Source organism: Fulmarus glacialis, unplaced genomic scaffold (assembly GCF_000690835.1).
Source record: "Fulmarus glacialis isolate BGI_N327 unplaced genomic scaffold, ASM69083v1 scaffold29576, whole genome shotgun sequence".
NCBI classification, from domain to species: Eukaryota; Metazoa; Chordata; class Aves; order Procellariiformes; family Procellariidae; genus Fulmarus; species Fulmarus glacialis.
Genome location: NW_009219249.1, coordinates 21,337 through 33,857, shown reverse-complemented (window position 1 = coordinate 33,857; position 12,521 = coordinate 21,337). Strand labels below are relative to the sequence as shown.

At 49.3% G+C, this 12,521-nt stretch overlaps 1 protein-coding gene across 2 annotated transcripts in view; it reads right to left on the bottom strand.

Annotated features, from left to right (window-relative positions):
• Nucleotides 1-12,521, bottom strand: part of COL6A3 (collagen, type VI, alpha 3) — a 54,582-nt gene that overhangs the window by 22,022 nt on the left and 20,039 nt on the right. For both annotated transcript variants that reach the window (XM_009580297.1, XM_009580298.1), the window contains exons 8-22: nt 11,249-11,848; nt 10,031-10,633; nt 9,004-9,606; nt 7,017-7,363; nt 6,535-6,613; nt 6,037-6,182; nt 4,538-4,630; nt 3,986-4,039; nt 2,877-2,948; nt 1,884-1,910; nt 1,722-1,766; nt 1,570-1,623; nt 1,336-1,398; nt 868-933; nt 140-193 (exon numbers count right to left, since the gene is read on the bottom strand). In XM_009580297.1, the coding sequence (XP_009578592.1) occupies nt 140-193; nt 868-933; nt 1,336-1,398; nt 1,570-1,623; nt 1,722-1,766; nt 1,884-1,910; nt 2,877-2,948; nt 3,986-4,039; nt 4,538-4,630; nt 6,037-6,182; nt 6,535-6,613; nt 7,017-7,363; nt 9,004-9,606; nt 10,031-10,633; nt 11,249-11,848 (2,906 nt within the window). The remainder of the gene's footprint in view (nt 1-139; nt 194-867; nt 934-1,335; nt 1,399-1,569; nt 1,624-1,721; nt 1,767-1,883; nt 1,911-2,876; nt 2,949-3,985; nt 4,040-4,537; nt 4,631-6,036; nt 6,183-6,534; nt 6,614-7,016; nt 7,364-9,003; nt 9,607-10,030; nt 10,634-11,248; nt 11,849-12,521) is intronic.

Genomic DNA, 12,521 nt, shown 5'->3' with positions numbered 1-12,521 from the left:
AATTTTTTTTTTTTTTTCCTTTTTTTTTTTTAAGTTGAACTCCTGACGCTTGTGAAACAAAATACATGGGAAGGCAGGAGGGAAAAAGTTATTGTCAATCTAAGCTCGGCCCCCGCTGAGCGCGGGTCTGGCAGCTCACCTTCCTCCCGACTCCACCGCCTTGGCCATCCAGCCCCTCCGGTCCCGGATCTCCCTAAGGGAAAAGCAAAACTCAAGTGAGAGCCCTGACATGAGCAGGCATTAGGAAAATAGGTTCAATTCTCAAAAATTTCACGCTCTCACACAAGTTACTCGATATTCTTACATCGGTGGAAATCCTTCTAACAACTCACGGAGGCTTTCCATCAAGTTCCTGAGCTAACACAAGCCGACATTCCCATTCTTTGGGAAATGCCTTCTGACATTTTAAGACGCTTTTGTATTCCGAGCTGATATGAAAACAAATGGGTTTTGAAATTTTCCAAGGAGCACATGAGGTTTTTTTTCCAAAGGTTTCAGGTGAATCAGGACGTCCCGATTTGGTATCATCTAAACAGTTCTCTGCTTTTGTATATGACTCACAAGAACATATGAAGTTAATTTCCAAGTACAAAGTTGTTTTCAGTGACAATATCCCAAAAGGCATTGTAAAATAATAATTTTTAAAAAAGCACTTTTTACACAAAACATCTTCTAAACTGACATCTTCCCAGAGAAAGTTTTGGTTGCAAACCAACAACGTTTTCTAGTGGAAAAATATTCCATCTGACAACGCACAATGAGTTTAAGAAACTTGCACCTTTTTGGCAGTATCGTTTTTTCTTACTTTCTGTGTCCCATCCTATTGCAAAAATTAAAAAACAGCAAAAGACAACAAAGAAACTTTACCATTGGTCCAATTTCACCCTTTTGGCCTCTGGATCCCCGTTGAGTATTATCAGCTCCTGAATCTCCCTGAAAGCAACAGAGCAATGAGAAACATCTGTGTCAGTGGGACATGAAATTCAGACATCATAAACTGCTCTGCTACAGTTCAGAACCAACATTTCTTTTCTTTTTTTCTTTTTTGACGGAATTAGATGAAGTATTATTGGTGTTTTCAGAGAGACACAGCTTTTCAACAGAGAAATAATAATATTGAAGAAGAGGAGGAAGGGGAATTTTAATATAACGAAACCGTGATTGACAGGTATCAAGAGGCACGTGTCACCCGCGTGTCATCGCCGAGTCCTTGCTCTGTCGCTGGACCTGCCACTGTCAAATGGCATTTAATAAGCCGAGCGCATGCTTGCTGATGACCCCCAGGACTGGTGGAAAGCGGGTGGAAAATCAAGAAGATGCCTTGGCAATATTTACCGGGTCTCCGCGAAGCCCACGGTCACCTCGTTCTCCTCGTTCGCCTTTAACTCCCTTATCACCCTGCGGGAAGAGACGGAGGGTTAGCGAGAGCAGCCCTTGCCTGCCGACAGCATCTCTGCTGCCGCGCGCCTCCGCCCGGGTCCTCAGCCCCGAGGGGAGCGTGAGGGCTCTCCACCCTCCCCTGGCTCAAATCCATCATTTAGCCCCGTCGTAAACATGATAAAAGCCTACCCTCCTGCCGGAGTATCCCTTGTCTCCCGAGGAGCCTGGCAAACCCTTGTCTCCCTACGAAAGAAAAATATTTTAGCAGAATATTTGCCGCTTCTGGGGCCCTGCCACTGAAGCATCTTGTTATAAAGAGAAAAGCGATTGAAATGACTGACCTCTTCTCCATCAATGCCATCCAGACCCATTTCTCCCAGTTCACCCTGCAGAAGAGAGGCGAGGGGCAAATGCTCACCGAGGGAAAGGGGAACGGCGAGGGGGATACCGATGCGTCCACACGCACACGCTCACCGCCGTGGCGTGAGGAAATCGCTCCATACCTTCTCTCCTGGGAATCCCCGAGAGCCCTAAAGAGATCAGAAAAGGGAGTTACTCCACTTTGGCCCGGTTCATCGCTGTGGGAAGCGATGGGGAAGGGGGGCTGTGCTTGGTGGCAGACCCAGAGCCAGGACCAGGGCAACCCCAGGGCTTGCTGCACCGGGGTTCAACTGCCCCTTATTCCTCTCATGCCAATCTTCTTCTTTAGCTGCCTCCTCAACACTCGTGCCGAGATGAAATATGTGCATCGTGGGGTTTGGCCACGTGATCCAATAAAATAGTTTACTTCTTAGCCACAACTCTTTCTCGACTGACTTTCTTTTCTCCCTGCACCCGTTTTTATATGAATCCAGATCCAGTCTCGGTGGCTTTGTCCAAGGCTGGACAGCTTTTTAAAGAGACTCAGTACCTCAGCTGCAACTAATGGGCTTGGTTCATGCACTCCTCTGCTCCCTGCCAGAGGATCCTGTGGTCAGAGCAAATGGTAGGAAACATCGCCTTAATATCGCTGAATATTTCCCATAAATATTATATGTTTCACCACCTTTTCTGGCTTGTGGCATGGCTGCTGTCCTGAACCATTTGCTCAAGGTTCCTCTTTAAAGCAGCAGCCGTGGCTTACTTTTCTCCCTCCTCCCCAACAGCAGATTTCCATCTACACACCCAGCCCCGGGCCAAGACACGCACACGCCATTTCTTGCTGTTAAGAACAAATCCATCTCTTCTTACATCTTTCCCCTAGAGCCAGACTGCAGAAAATAAATCAGCCTTGTCTGCAGATCGAGCCCGGGTCGCTGGGCTGCCCTTTTGCTCTTCATAGCAACGCTAAAGCCATGACACCTGCTGAAAGCCTTGGTGCTTGGCCAGGTGGACACCACCACTCGAGTGGACTTGGCGGCCGTTGCGTGACATCCTAAAGCAGCAGGAGTTGCCCTCGGTGGACTCCCACCAGCTGGACTCTGGGTCTGCTCCGTGCAGGCTCCTTCCGCACGTACCTTGGTTCCTCTGTGCCCGGGGCATCCCTGGAAACCTTGCGTCCCGTTCACACCCGGTGGTCCTCGCTCACCCTGTTGCATGGAGGAGAAAAGGCAATGGTCAGGGTTTGCCTGCTAAGCGCGTTTCTTCAGCTAACTGCATGCATCAGCAAGCGCAGGAGGTGGCTTGGAAGCACAGGAGCAAACGGAGCATCAGGTTTTGAAAGGTCAACGCCCGGCCATCCCGCCATCTCCTGCCCACAACCTTCCTCATGCAGAGACCAAATGCAAGTCTTCACCACTGAGAAAGAAACATCCTTCCCAAACTCTCAGCGATGAAAGAGCTTCACAAAACCTCTCCTTCAAAAATAAAATGGCAAGACGAAACCCTCAGAGCTCTGCAGAGATGTCTAATCCCATCCTGACCTTAAAGCCCCAGGAAAACAGTGCCTCGCACACGATATCTGACAGCAGCATTTGGCCCCTGCCTGTGCTATTGGAAAAGCGATGAGCACCGCCAGCCCCTTGGCCTCGGCTTCACCTCCTGGGCGTGATGCGTGGCGAGTTGTTTATTCCAGGGGCGACGTGGGATTCATGAAGTAAGAGTTTGGACGAAACAGTGCTAGTAAGAAGTCATGGGATTCGTGTTGTCTGCCGCTGGGATGGATAGAAACACCCCTTCTTGGTCCCATTCTTGGACTAACTCAAATCTTTCAGCTGCGTTTGGTATGGATAACTTTGGCATAGGCTGCAGCTTTAATGAAGTTGGGGATTTTATTGTGTTCATAATCACCCTGCCCTGCTCAGAGGTGTTCGGGACCAGCTGCAAACATTCCCACCTGCCTTGGAGGAATAGCACAGAGCTGGGTCACATCAAATAATGGGAGTTATTGCCCCCGTCATGCCTTCTCCAGCTCTCAAGGAGCTCCTTACTGACCTTCTCCCAGGAGCAGCTGGGACCAGCAACTCAGGCCATCAGGAGGGGGAAACACAAAGTTCTGCTTGCTCTCTCATCTAATCCATGCCCACATGCCCAACAGAAAATATTTAGTGAAAAAGCCTGCAAACACTTCACTATGGTGAGGTCCCCAGTTTGAGCAGTACCGTGCAGAGCAGGGGCTATCACTCACCGGTCCTCCTTCATCGCCAGGATAGCCTCCGTAGCCAAGATCACCCGTGGCACCCTAGAAGACAACAGAGAGCATTCTGCATTTCTTTCATAGTTCTGCGATCTCCCTCTAAATTGATATATTCAAGATTTCTCTAGATTTGCACAAAGCAGCTGCTTGGTCATCTGTGTAAACAAGTTAATGAGAGAAACCATCTCCCTTTGACATCCCTAAATTGTTTCACGAGACACGTCACCCCTTCCTTCCAGCCACTCATCCCTGCCCTCTTGGTTGTTTTACAACGCAGAAGCTGTGAGGAAAGGGAAGAAGAGCAGCTCTCAACCGCTGTGCATGGCCCAGGGCCAGTTTTAAAATGGGGGGTAAGTGGAGATGACCTCCCCGTTAGTGCATGGCCCAGGGCCAGTTTTAAAATGGGGGATAAGTGGAGATGACCTCCCCGTTAGCATCACCCATTACAACGTACACAGCCTGCACGTCACCCACCCATCACCACCGTGGTGGTGGACACTGACCTTGCATAGGGACCCTTCATCCCCAGATGAAGTGACCTACCTTTGGTCCTATGGGGCCCGGCACACCTCTGTCCCCTCTCTGCCCCGAGCACTTGCATGGGACCTTGCAGCACGTCCTCTCTGCGATGTTGTCCTGCAGCAAAACGCACATGACACAACGGGAAGGTGTTAGAAACCCGGCAGAGCCCCAACGCCATGACTCCTGCAAGCCCTCGAGCCTGTGCAATTGCTCCTGTGCCGAGCATAACGTCGGTCCGGCAGCATTTTGGGGTGTCTCTGCCTTGAAACACCCACGACAGCAGGAGAAGGAGGTGTGTGCTGGCAGACAGGTTAGGTTGCATGGTTAGGAAGCAGCAGTCAATGTTATCTTTTGGACATCAGAGGCAAGGGTTTAAATGGGAACTGCATGGGGCAGAATTTGTAGAGAGCGTTTAGTAGGAGATCAGTCCCCAGAGCGGTGCCTGTCACTGAAGAGAGCAATCTTATCTCTAAAGCAACAAATCCAGGCTGTGGAACAGGCCATGAGAAAGTCATTGCAGTGAGTAGCTCACCAGCAACCCGCAGGCTGAGAACAATTTGCGAGCACACAGCATAAGAGGGGGGAAAAAAAAAAAAGATAGATACGGATTCAGAGAAATCACAGCTTGGTTTTGCATCATCCAACAGAAAGAAAAAAAAATCATGTTCTTTGCCAAGTACATTGCTGGCTGCAAACGTTTCCTGCCAGCTTTGCACATTTACATTTTGAAAGGATTTTCCTAGGCAACTGAATTACTTGGGGATGGGCTGAAGACTAGCTCTTATCCCAAAACCCAAGGTTCGCTCCCAAGAGGCTGCACTTTGATTTGCAGAGAAGGGCCCAGCAAGGTTACCACAGGGACCAGTGGTTAAGCCCAACCTTATTAAATCTACTGGAAAAGAAGCTTAACGATGCTGGTAGCAGATGTGAAGTTGGGAGGAACTGGATATACTGAGGTTGACGATAGCAAATTAACTCAACGAACTCAAGAGGGACTACACACATGGGAGGGAAGTAAATCTATGAAGAAGAAAAGATAACTCCTTCATCTGTTAAAAGCATGTCTGAAATACAGGCAGTGTATCAACTCGGGGAAAGAAACCTAGAAAGCAGTGCTTCTGCAAGAGATTTAGCACTGACAAGGCATGACAGTGCATTACCCACAAGGTTAAAAAAAAAAAACAATGGTATAAATATAGGCGGAGGGCAGGCTTTTTGGCACAGCAGCTTTTGACGGCATCTTATCCCATCCCATTTGACTTAATCCCATCGCGCTTAATGTGCTGTAGCCTCGGCTGGAGTACGGCTTCTCCAGGAGTGGTACGAGACCGGGCAGCGCCATGATCTGCTCTTAACTTTATTTGCTGTGGCATCTGTAAAAAGAGCTGACGCGAGGCAGGGAGGGGAGAGGACCAGAGCCAAGAGGGTGTAATTGAGCCCCGGCTCGGCCCCGCAGGAGATCCAGCCGTCGGCTTTCCTCCAGCATTACAAGGCAGCGCTGCCTGTGCCAAGTTACTTACGAGCTGCTCTGCCAGCTCGAAATCCAAGTCCAGCAGATTAACTCTGAGCGGTCTGTTGTAGGTGAACCCGCGACCAAACTCCAGCTGCATCACTTTGTCAAAATTGCTCACTCGGTCCAGCCCGACGAAGATGAGGGCGTCGACACCTGAGAGGGGGGGAAGCAGAAGGGGCTGTGTGATGGGACGAGGTGCTCTGCAGGGCCTGCGCACCCTCCCCTGGAAGGATAGGTCATTGTCTGCCTCCTCGATTGCAAACGGAGCTTCTTCAGTCAAGAACAAGCGTCTTCAAGCACATTCAGTGCCAGTTACCCACAGGCTTAGGTGCCAGCAGGTAGCTAAATATCACAGGAAGGCAACGAAGAACAGCAAGTGCATGTAGAAATCATGAAATCCTTATTCGTTACTATCAAAAGCTGGTGGATTCATGAGAAATGGTGGTAAAATGGGCCGCATGTTAACATGGACTATAATCACTGCCTTGAAGAGTAAAAAAGTTACCTTCTGTATGCAAAGCAGATGAAGCAGCCTCCAGCTGATCTAGCGAGTCATCTGCACCATCGGTAAAATGGATTATGACCTGGGAGAGAAAGACATTTATGTCAGGACCCGGAATATTTCAGGTGTAAAACTCAATCAATGTGCAACCTGAAGAGCCTTCTTCCAAGGGACGCTTCATCTGAGAGGAGACGGGGGAATCGCTACGCCCTTTCCAGGCCACAAAGCTTTGCATTTCTGTGCCAGGTTTCCATACATCGTACCATGCAGGTGTTTGTTCCTACAGCGCGAAGAGAGAAATCTGGAAAGCAATAGTTAGCAGCCAAGCAGTGCTCATGGGTACTGGCTGCAATAAACTTACTTATTTAATGAATACATGTATTTATTTAATTTATTATGAATTAACAGTTGCTTTGCCAACTAAAATACATCAAAAGTCAGCTTTCCTGACCAACACCATCCCAGTGGCCTTGGTTTTGACATACCTTGGTGCTGCTGGAGGGCGCGGATCTGAATTTCTTCAGGTAGGACCTCAGCGTATCTGCTGTGAGAAAATAGGGCCCGCGGGTGCGCATGCCTTGAAACTTCTCAAAGAGCTCAGGCTGGTACTCGGAGAAGTCCAGTCCCTCCACGGGTCCCCCCCGAGCCTGGGCCATGACGGCTACCCTGATGTTGGGCGCCTGGTTGCCGGTGCAGCTGATTTTCTGCATCTGCGTTATTCTGTTCAGCACGGACTCTACTCTGGACTCCAGACCCTTCTGGGAATTAAATATGTTTTGGCCGGGCCCGACATCCGTGACGTCGAAGCCAAGTATCACATCTAAGTCGCAATCTGAAAGGGAAATGCAGAAAGAGAGGAGAGGAGGGCGTCACCGTTGAGCAATACAACCATTGCTTTTCAAGTAATGACCTTCCTAGTTATTCTATTAGTCGTTAGAGAAGACACCCTCTGCACTGAGAACTGTCACCATTTGATACACAAGTGCCTCGGGCTTCCTTTCATCATAGCAACGATAACCTGGGAAAATTTGCATTTTTATTAATTTTAAAGTTTTTTTTCCTGTGCAATTGTTGCTTAGCACGGGGATGAGCCTACTAAACCAAGTCTAATGGAATTTTGCATTTTCGTCAGGCAGCCAAGACCATTACTTTCTCTCCACTGCATGAAAACCTGTCAGTACTTGCACAGTGTGCATGCACCTTCTGCCTGTGCTTGAAGCGACCGTCCTCCAGTCAGGGGGATGTACAGGGAGGTGACAACCAGACGACCGATCTCAAATCCCTGAAAGGTGTAGCTGGGATTTCTATGGGATGGCTGGGAATTAGTGCGGAACGAATTGAAGTTGCTCAGCTCAAGCTCAGGAGGTGATGCACAGTCTGCCTTTCTGCAGGAATATTTAGCGTGGGCTCGGAGCCACCCTGCAGCCACCGAGCTGCCCCGTTGGTCTGGAGCACGGGGAAATCAGGCTGCTGGACGCCTTTCGTCTGGATGTAACATCTCCCGCGTCTACATGGGCTTTCAAACAGGGAGGTGTTTGAAATTTCTGTGATATTAATCACTCGAGAAGCACTGACGGTTACCACCAGCAGCAGTTTGCTTTTCCCTTGCGCTCAGTTTTTCATCTCGGCCGGAGCTGCTGCTCAGCTCAGGGCTGCTGTGGCTCTCCTTCGGCTTCTCCAGAGGTTCGGGAGGCACCTCTGCTCAAAAGCCAGAGGGCTGACCTGTGGTCAGTTGTGCTGGGAGTAGGACTTGCCGTACTGTAGTAAGTTAAACCAGCTGCTGGGAGTCTGGTCCGACGGCAATACCAGCTCACGTACTCACTCCAAGTAGCCAAATCATGGGATTCCTTTTTAAGGCAATTTTACCTTAAACTACAACCGCTTGTGCCCTAGCTTTTTCTCATATACCTGTCACGAGATCAAGTGGGCACCCTGGATGATCTGGCAAGAGAAATTCTGATTTCCAGCACACCATGCATGCCAGGAACCGAATGGCCAAGGAGTCCAACTGGCTTGTTATAAACACAGTGGGCAAAACAAGGACCACCACTTTCCGTTTTGGCACTAAACAAGTTGGTCTGCCAACATGCTACGGGCATCATACGCCTACACATCTGGGGAGGAAGGCAGCGAGATTTAGTCTAAAGGCAGCTAAAGAAAGGAGCCCCTCCGATGCGGTGGTAGGAGGCCAGTGATTTAGTGCCTGCCTGTCACATCTGAAATTATTCCGCCACGACTGCACCTCTGCGGTGATGGTACACCAGTCATTCACGTGCTGAAGCACACGAACAGGCAGCTCGTGTACCAAAGGCCGCCTACCACCACGCTCACGGAGGAGGTCTGAGCCCACGCTGCACCTCAGGCTATAGGCAAAGCACAAGAGCAGGCTGGACAAGTCCATCAAGAACGCGTGGGATATTAAAAGCCACCCTCAGGAATGATCTGAGCACATTATGAAAGGATTGCGCTTACCTCTTGTAACGTCCGTCGTTCCTGGGCACAATTTCTCCTCCATAGCGGCTTCCAGCGTAACCAGGACCTGCTCGTTCAGCTCAGACAGCTCCTGGGCTGTGGACGCTCTGAAGCTGGTGGCACTCTCGCTGGCCAGCCTGCTGACTTCCTTCAGGTCGATGTTTCTCACGCCAACCGCGAATACCTTGACGCCTTTTTGGGTGATTTCCAAGGAGGCACTCGGCCCGTCATCTGAGGACTTCCCACCCGTGACGATGAAGGCGATCTGGGGCACCCTCTGGTCGATTCGGCTGCCGGCCTCCTTCACAAAGTGTTTTGCCTGGATGTGCTTGATGGCCGCGCCGGTGTTTGCCACTCGGCCGCCTTTGTAGATGACTTTGTTGATGGCATCTAAAATCTGAGGTTTGGTGGAGTAGTCTTTGAGGAAAAACTCATCGGTGACATCTGAGTTGTACTGGGCCAGTCCTACCTGGATAGAGTCGCCATCCCTATAAATGGCGTCCACCACAGAGTAGACAAACTGGAGAACTTCTTGGAAGTTATCCCTCCCCAGATTGATGGAGCCATCCAGCAAGAACACAATGTCAGCCTGCTTTTTACCTCCTGAAAAGATTACGAAGAAAACAGAGTTATTAATAATTGTTTGTGGCATCTATAATATTTAAGATGCTTAGTGTTTCTGAAGTAGCGTTGTGTTTCTCTCTTCTTTCTTCCTTTTTAGTTTCATTGGTCTTTGGCATGATTTTACATCTGTACAAGAAGAAAGGTTTTATACAACACATTTATTATACTTCATACAACACCGCTTGTTTTTGTGATAGACACCCTCATCTCATTTCAAATTGAATTCTATTCTTTCCTATGCTCAAGGAGATCTTCTTCAAAGTCTTCTTTAAAGAAATGCGACTAAATGGTTGGGAATCAAAAGATGTTATTATCTTGAGCATAGGAAATAATCATTTTCACATTATACAAATTCTATCTATGCTCTGCCCGGAAAAGTCTACAGGGTGAATAGCAGTCTTACCAGGTCCTGGAATAATAGGGGTTTCTGTTGTAGGTATCGGAAGCTCTTCAAGAATACTCTGCACCTTCTTTTCTAAAGTTGGGAGTCCTGTGAAGTCCTGTACCACAAGCACGCGCTCAGGATCATTGGTAATGACCTGCAGCTGGTCCCTGTCCACGTTCCTGGCTCCGACACCCAGAGGCTTAATGCTGGTTGAAGTGATCACGTTAGCAGGCCTGTTCACGTCATCCTGGGACTGGTCTCCGAGGATGACGACTAGGTGCTGGGGCACTCCATCTTCTATCCTGCTCCCGGCAGACTTGATGAAGTAGTTCTTCACCACGTAGTCTAGGGCTTTGCCAGCATTCACGGGGGACCCCCCTCTAAGCCTCAAGCGCCGGATGGCCTGGAGGATGGCATTTTTGGACTTGTGGGTCTTCAGGTAGAACTCAGGGAAGACGTTATTGCTGAACTGCACCACGCCGATTCGCACTTTGTTTGGCCCGACTTCCAGCTGCTGAACAATTCTGCTGATGAAATCCCGAATGTGAGCAAGCCCATCGGGCCTAACACCATCGGAGCTGTCAATAAGGAAGACTACGTCCTTTTCATCACCAGAAATATCTGCAGGGAAGCAAGAAGAGAGGAAACTATTTGTGTGCCAAGTCGTCGCCTAAGCTTTGCTGGAGGATTTCTGTGCTACCTGCTCTCGTGTGATGTGAAACTGCACGGTATATTTATATATATATAAATATACATATTTATAAAGCCAACTTTAAGCGTGGTGCTTGTGTGCAAGTGTGCATGCGTGTGTTAACAGTCTGCCTAATATTCGAAGCATGCATTGCTCAGAGCCTTCTCTGTTTCGTTCATTAACGCTCTTCTCTGGATTTGTCAATGTTTCCAGCTTCATTTTGCCCCAGATTTATGTCTCTTTCCTAGAGAGCTGCTGAATGGGAATAGGCAATTGTACATATTGAGGTATTTGACTTGAAAATCAAAATAGGTAACGTATTTAGGTACTTGACTTGAAAACCCTAAATTATAATGTATTTAGGTACTCGGGTAGAATTTCCACGTATCTAAAAGTTTCCTTCTAAAACCGTACATGTGCTACACCCTTGCTTTTAACTAAGGAAAACCTTGGTTTATAGAGAAAGGACGGGAAGTTATTTACACATTTGGGCAACATTTACTTGAATAGCAACGCAGAGGCAGCCAGTGTTGACAGAGCCTTACCTATGGGGGGTTGCACATCTCCCAGCAGCCGTCTGATTTGGTCGCTGGTCAGGGTTTCAATAGGAGTCAGCAGCTTCTGCTCGAGGCTGGGCAGTTCCTGGAAGCTGGAGACTTGGAATACATAATCAGGACTAAGGGAAATCTGCACCATCTCCTCAGGATCCACGTTCTTCGCTACCACCATAGGTGCCACCCCCACTTGTTTGACTTGGAGTGACGGGTACTCTAAGTCATCGTCGGATTTGCGGGAGGAGAGGATGATCAAAAACTGAGGGATGCCCTCCTCTATGCGGCTCCCGGAGGGCCGGGTGAAGATGGTCTTTGCCACAAACTCAAGGGCCTCCCCCACGTTCACCTGCTGGCCACCCTGCGGCCGCAGCCGTCTCACGGCGCTCTGCACCTCGTCCTTGGTGGAGTGGGCGTTGAGCAGGAACTCCACGTGGGGATGCTCGCTGAACTGGACCACCGAAATCCTGGTGGTGTCAAAGCCCACGTCCAGGTTGTTCACTATCCTCTCAATGAGATCACGGACGAGGTAGAACTCCTGGGCGGCATAGCGGGAGCCGTCAACCATGAACACCACGTCCCTCTTCACACCCGCTGCAGGAAAGAAGGCAGCGGTCAGAAGATGCATCAGGCATTGCTTATGGAGAGCAGCTAAGCTCATCATCTACATCACTGGCCCGTGCCTTTGGCCATGGGGAGGATGCTCATTGTTTCGTTGCCTGTGATATCGCCTGGGAGCCCCAGCAGGCAGCTCTGGGTTCAACCCAGGGACAGGACCGGTCTTCTAGGCACATTCCCAGGCAGTGCAAGAACAGCAACTTCCAGAGCAAAGGAAGCAAGAGGGAGCAGGGGAAACCTGCAACAATAATTCTTTGTGGGATCTCCACCCAAGGAAACGTAGCCTGGTGATGCTGCTTACTCAGGGCAGGTTGCCAGGCAGCCTGGGGTAGTTTTACACTCAGTACCACCCCTCTCTCTTTGGCTTTGTCCTCTAGGAAAGCTCCTATCCTATTATTTTCTCAATTTCTGCCTTTTCAGGATGACTCTTTGCTTCCTAATGAAATGTTTTCTGCAGTGGTAATTCAGGTCAGAGCCTGAATTATTGCTGAATATCACACTGATAAATGGGGATGGAGGAAAGCAGTCTGGCTCTGAAGGGAAGGAACAGATAGAGTAGGTCTTCAAAGGGACTGATCTGGGGTGGGTACCCTTCACCCCAGGCATACGCTGGCTGGATTTCATTCCGAGCGAGACCAGAAATGGAAGA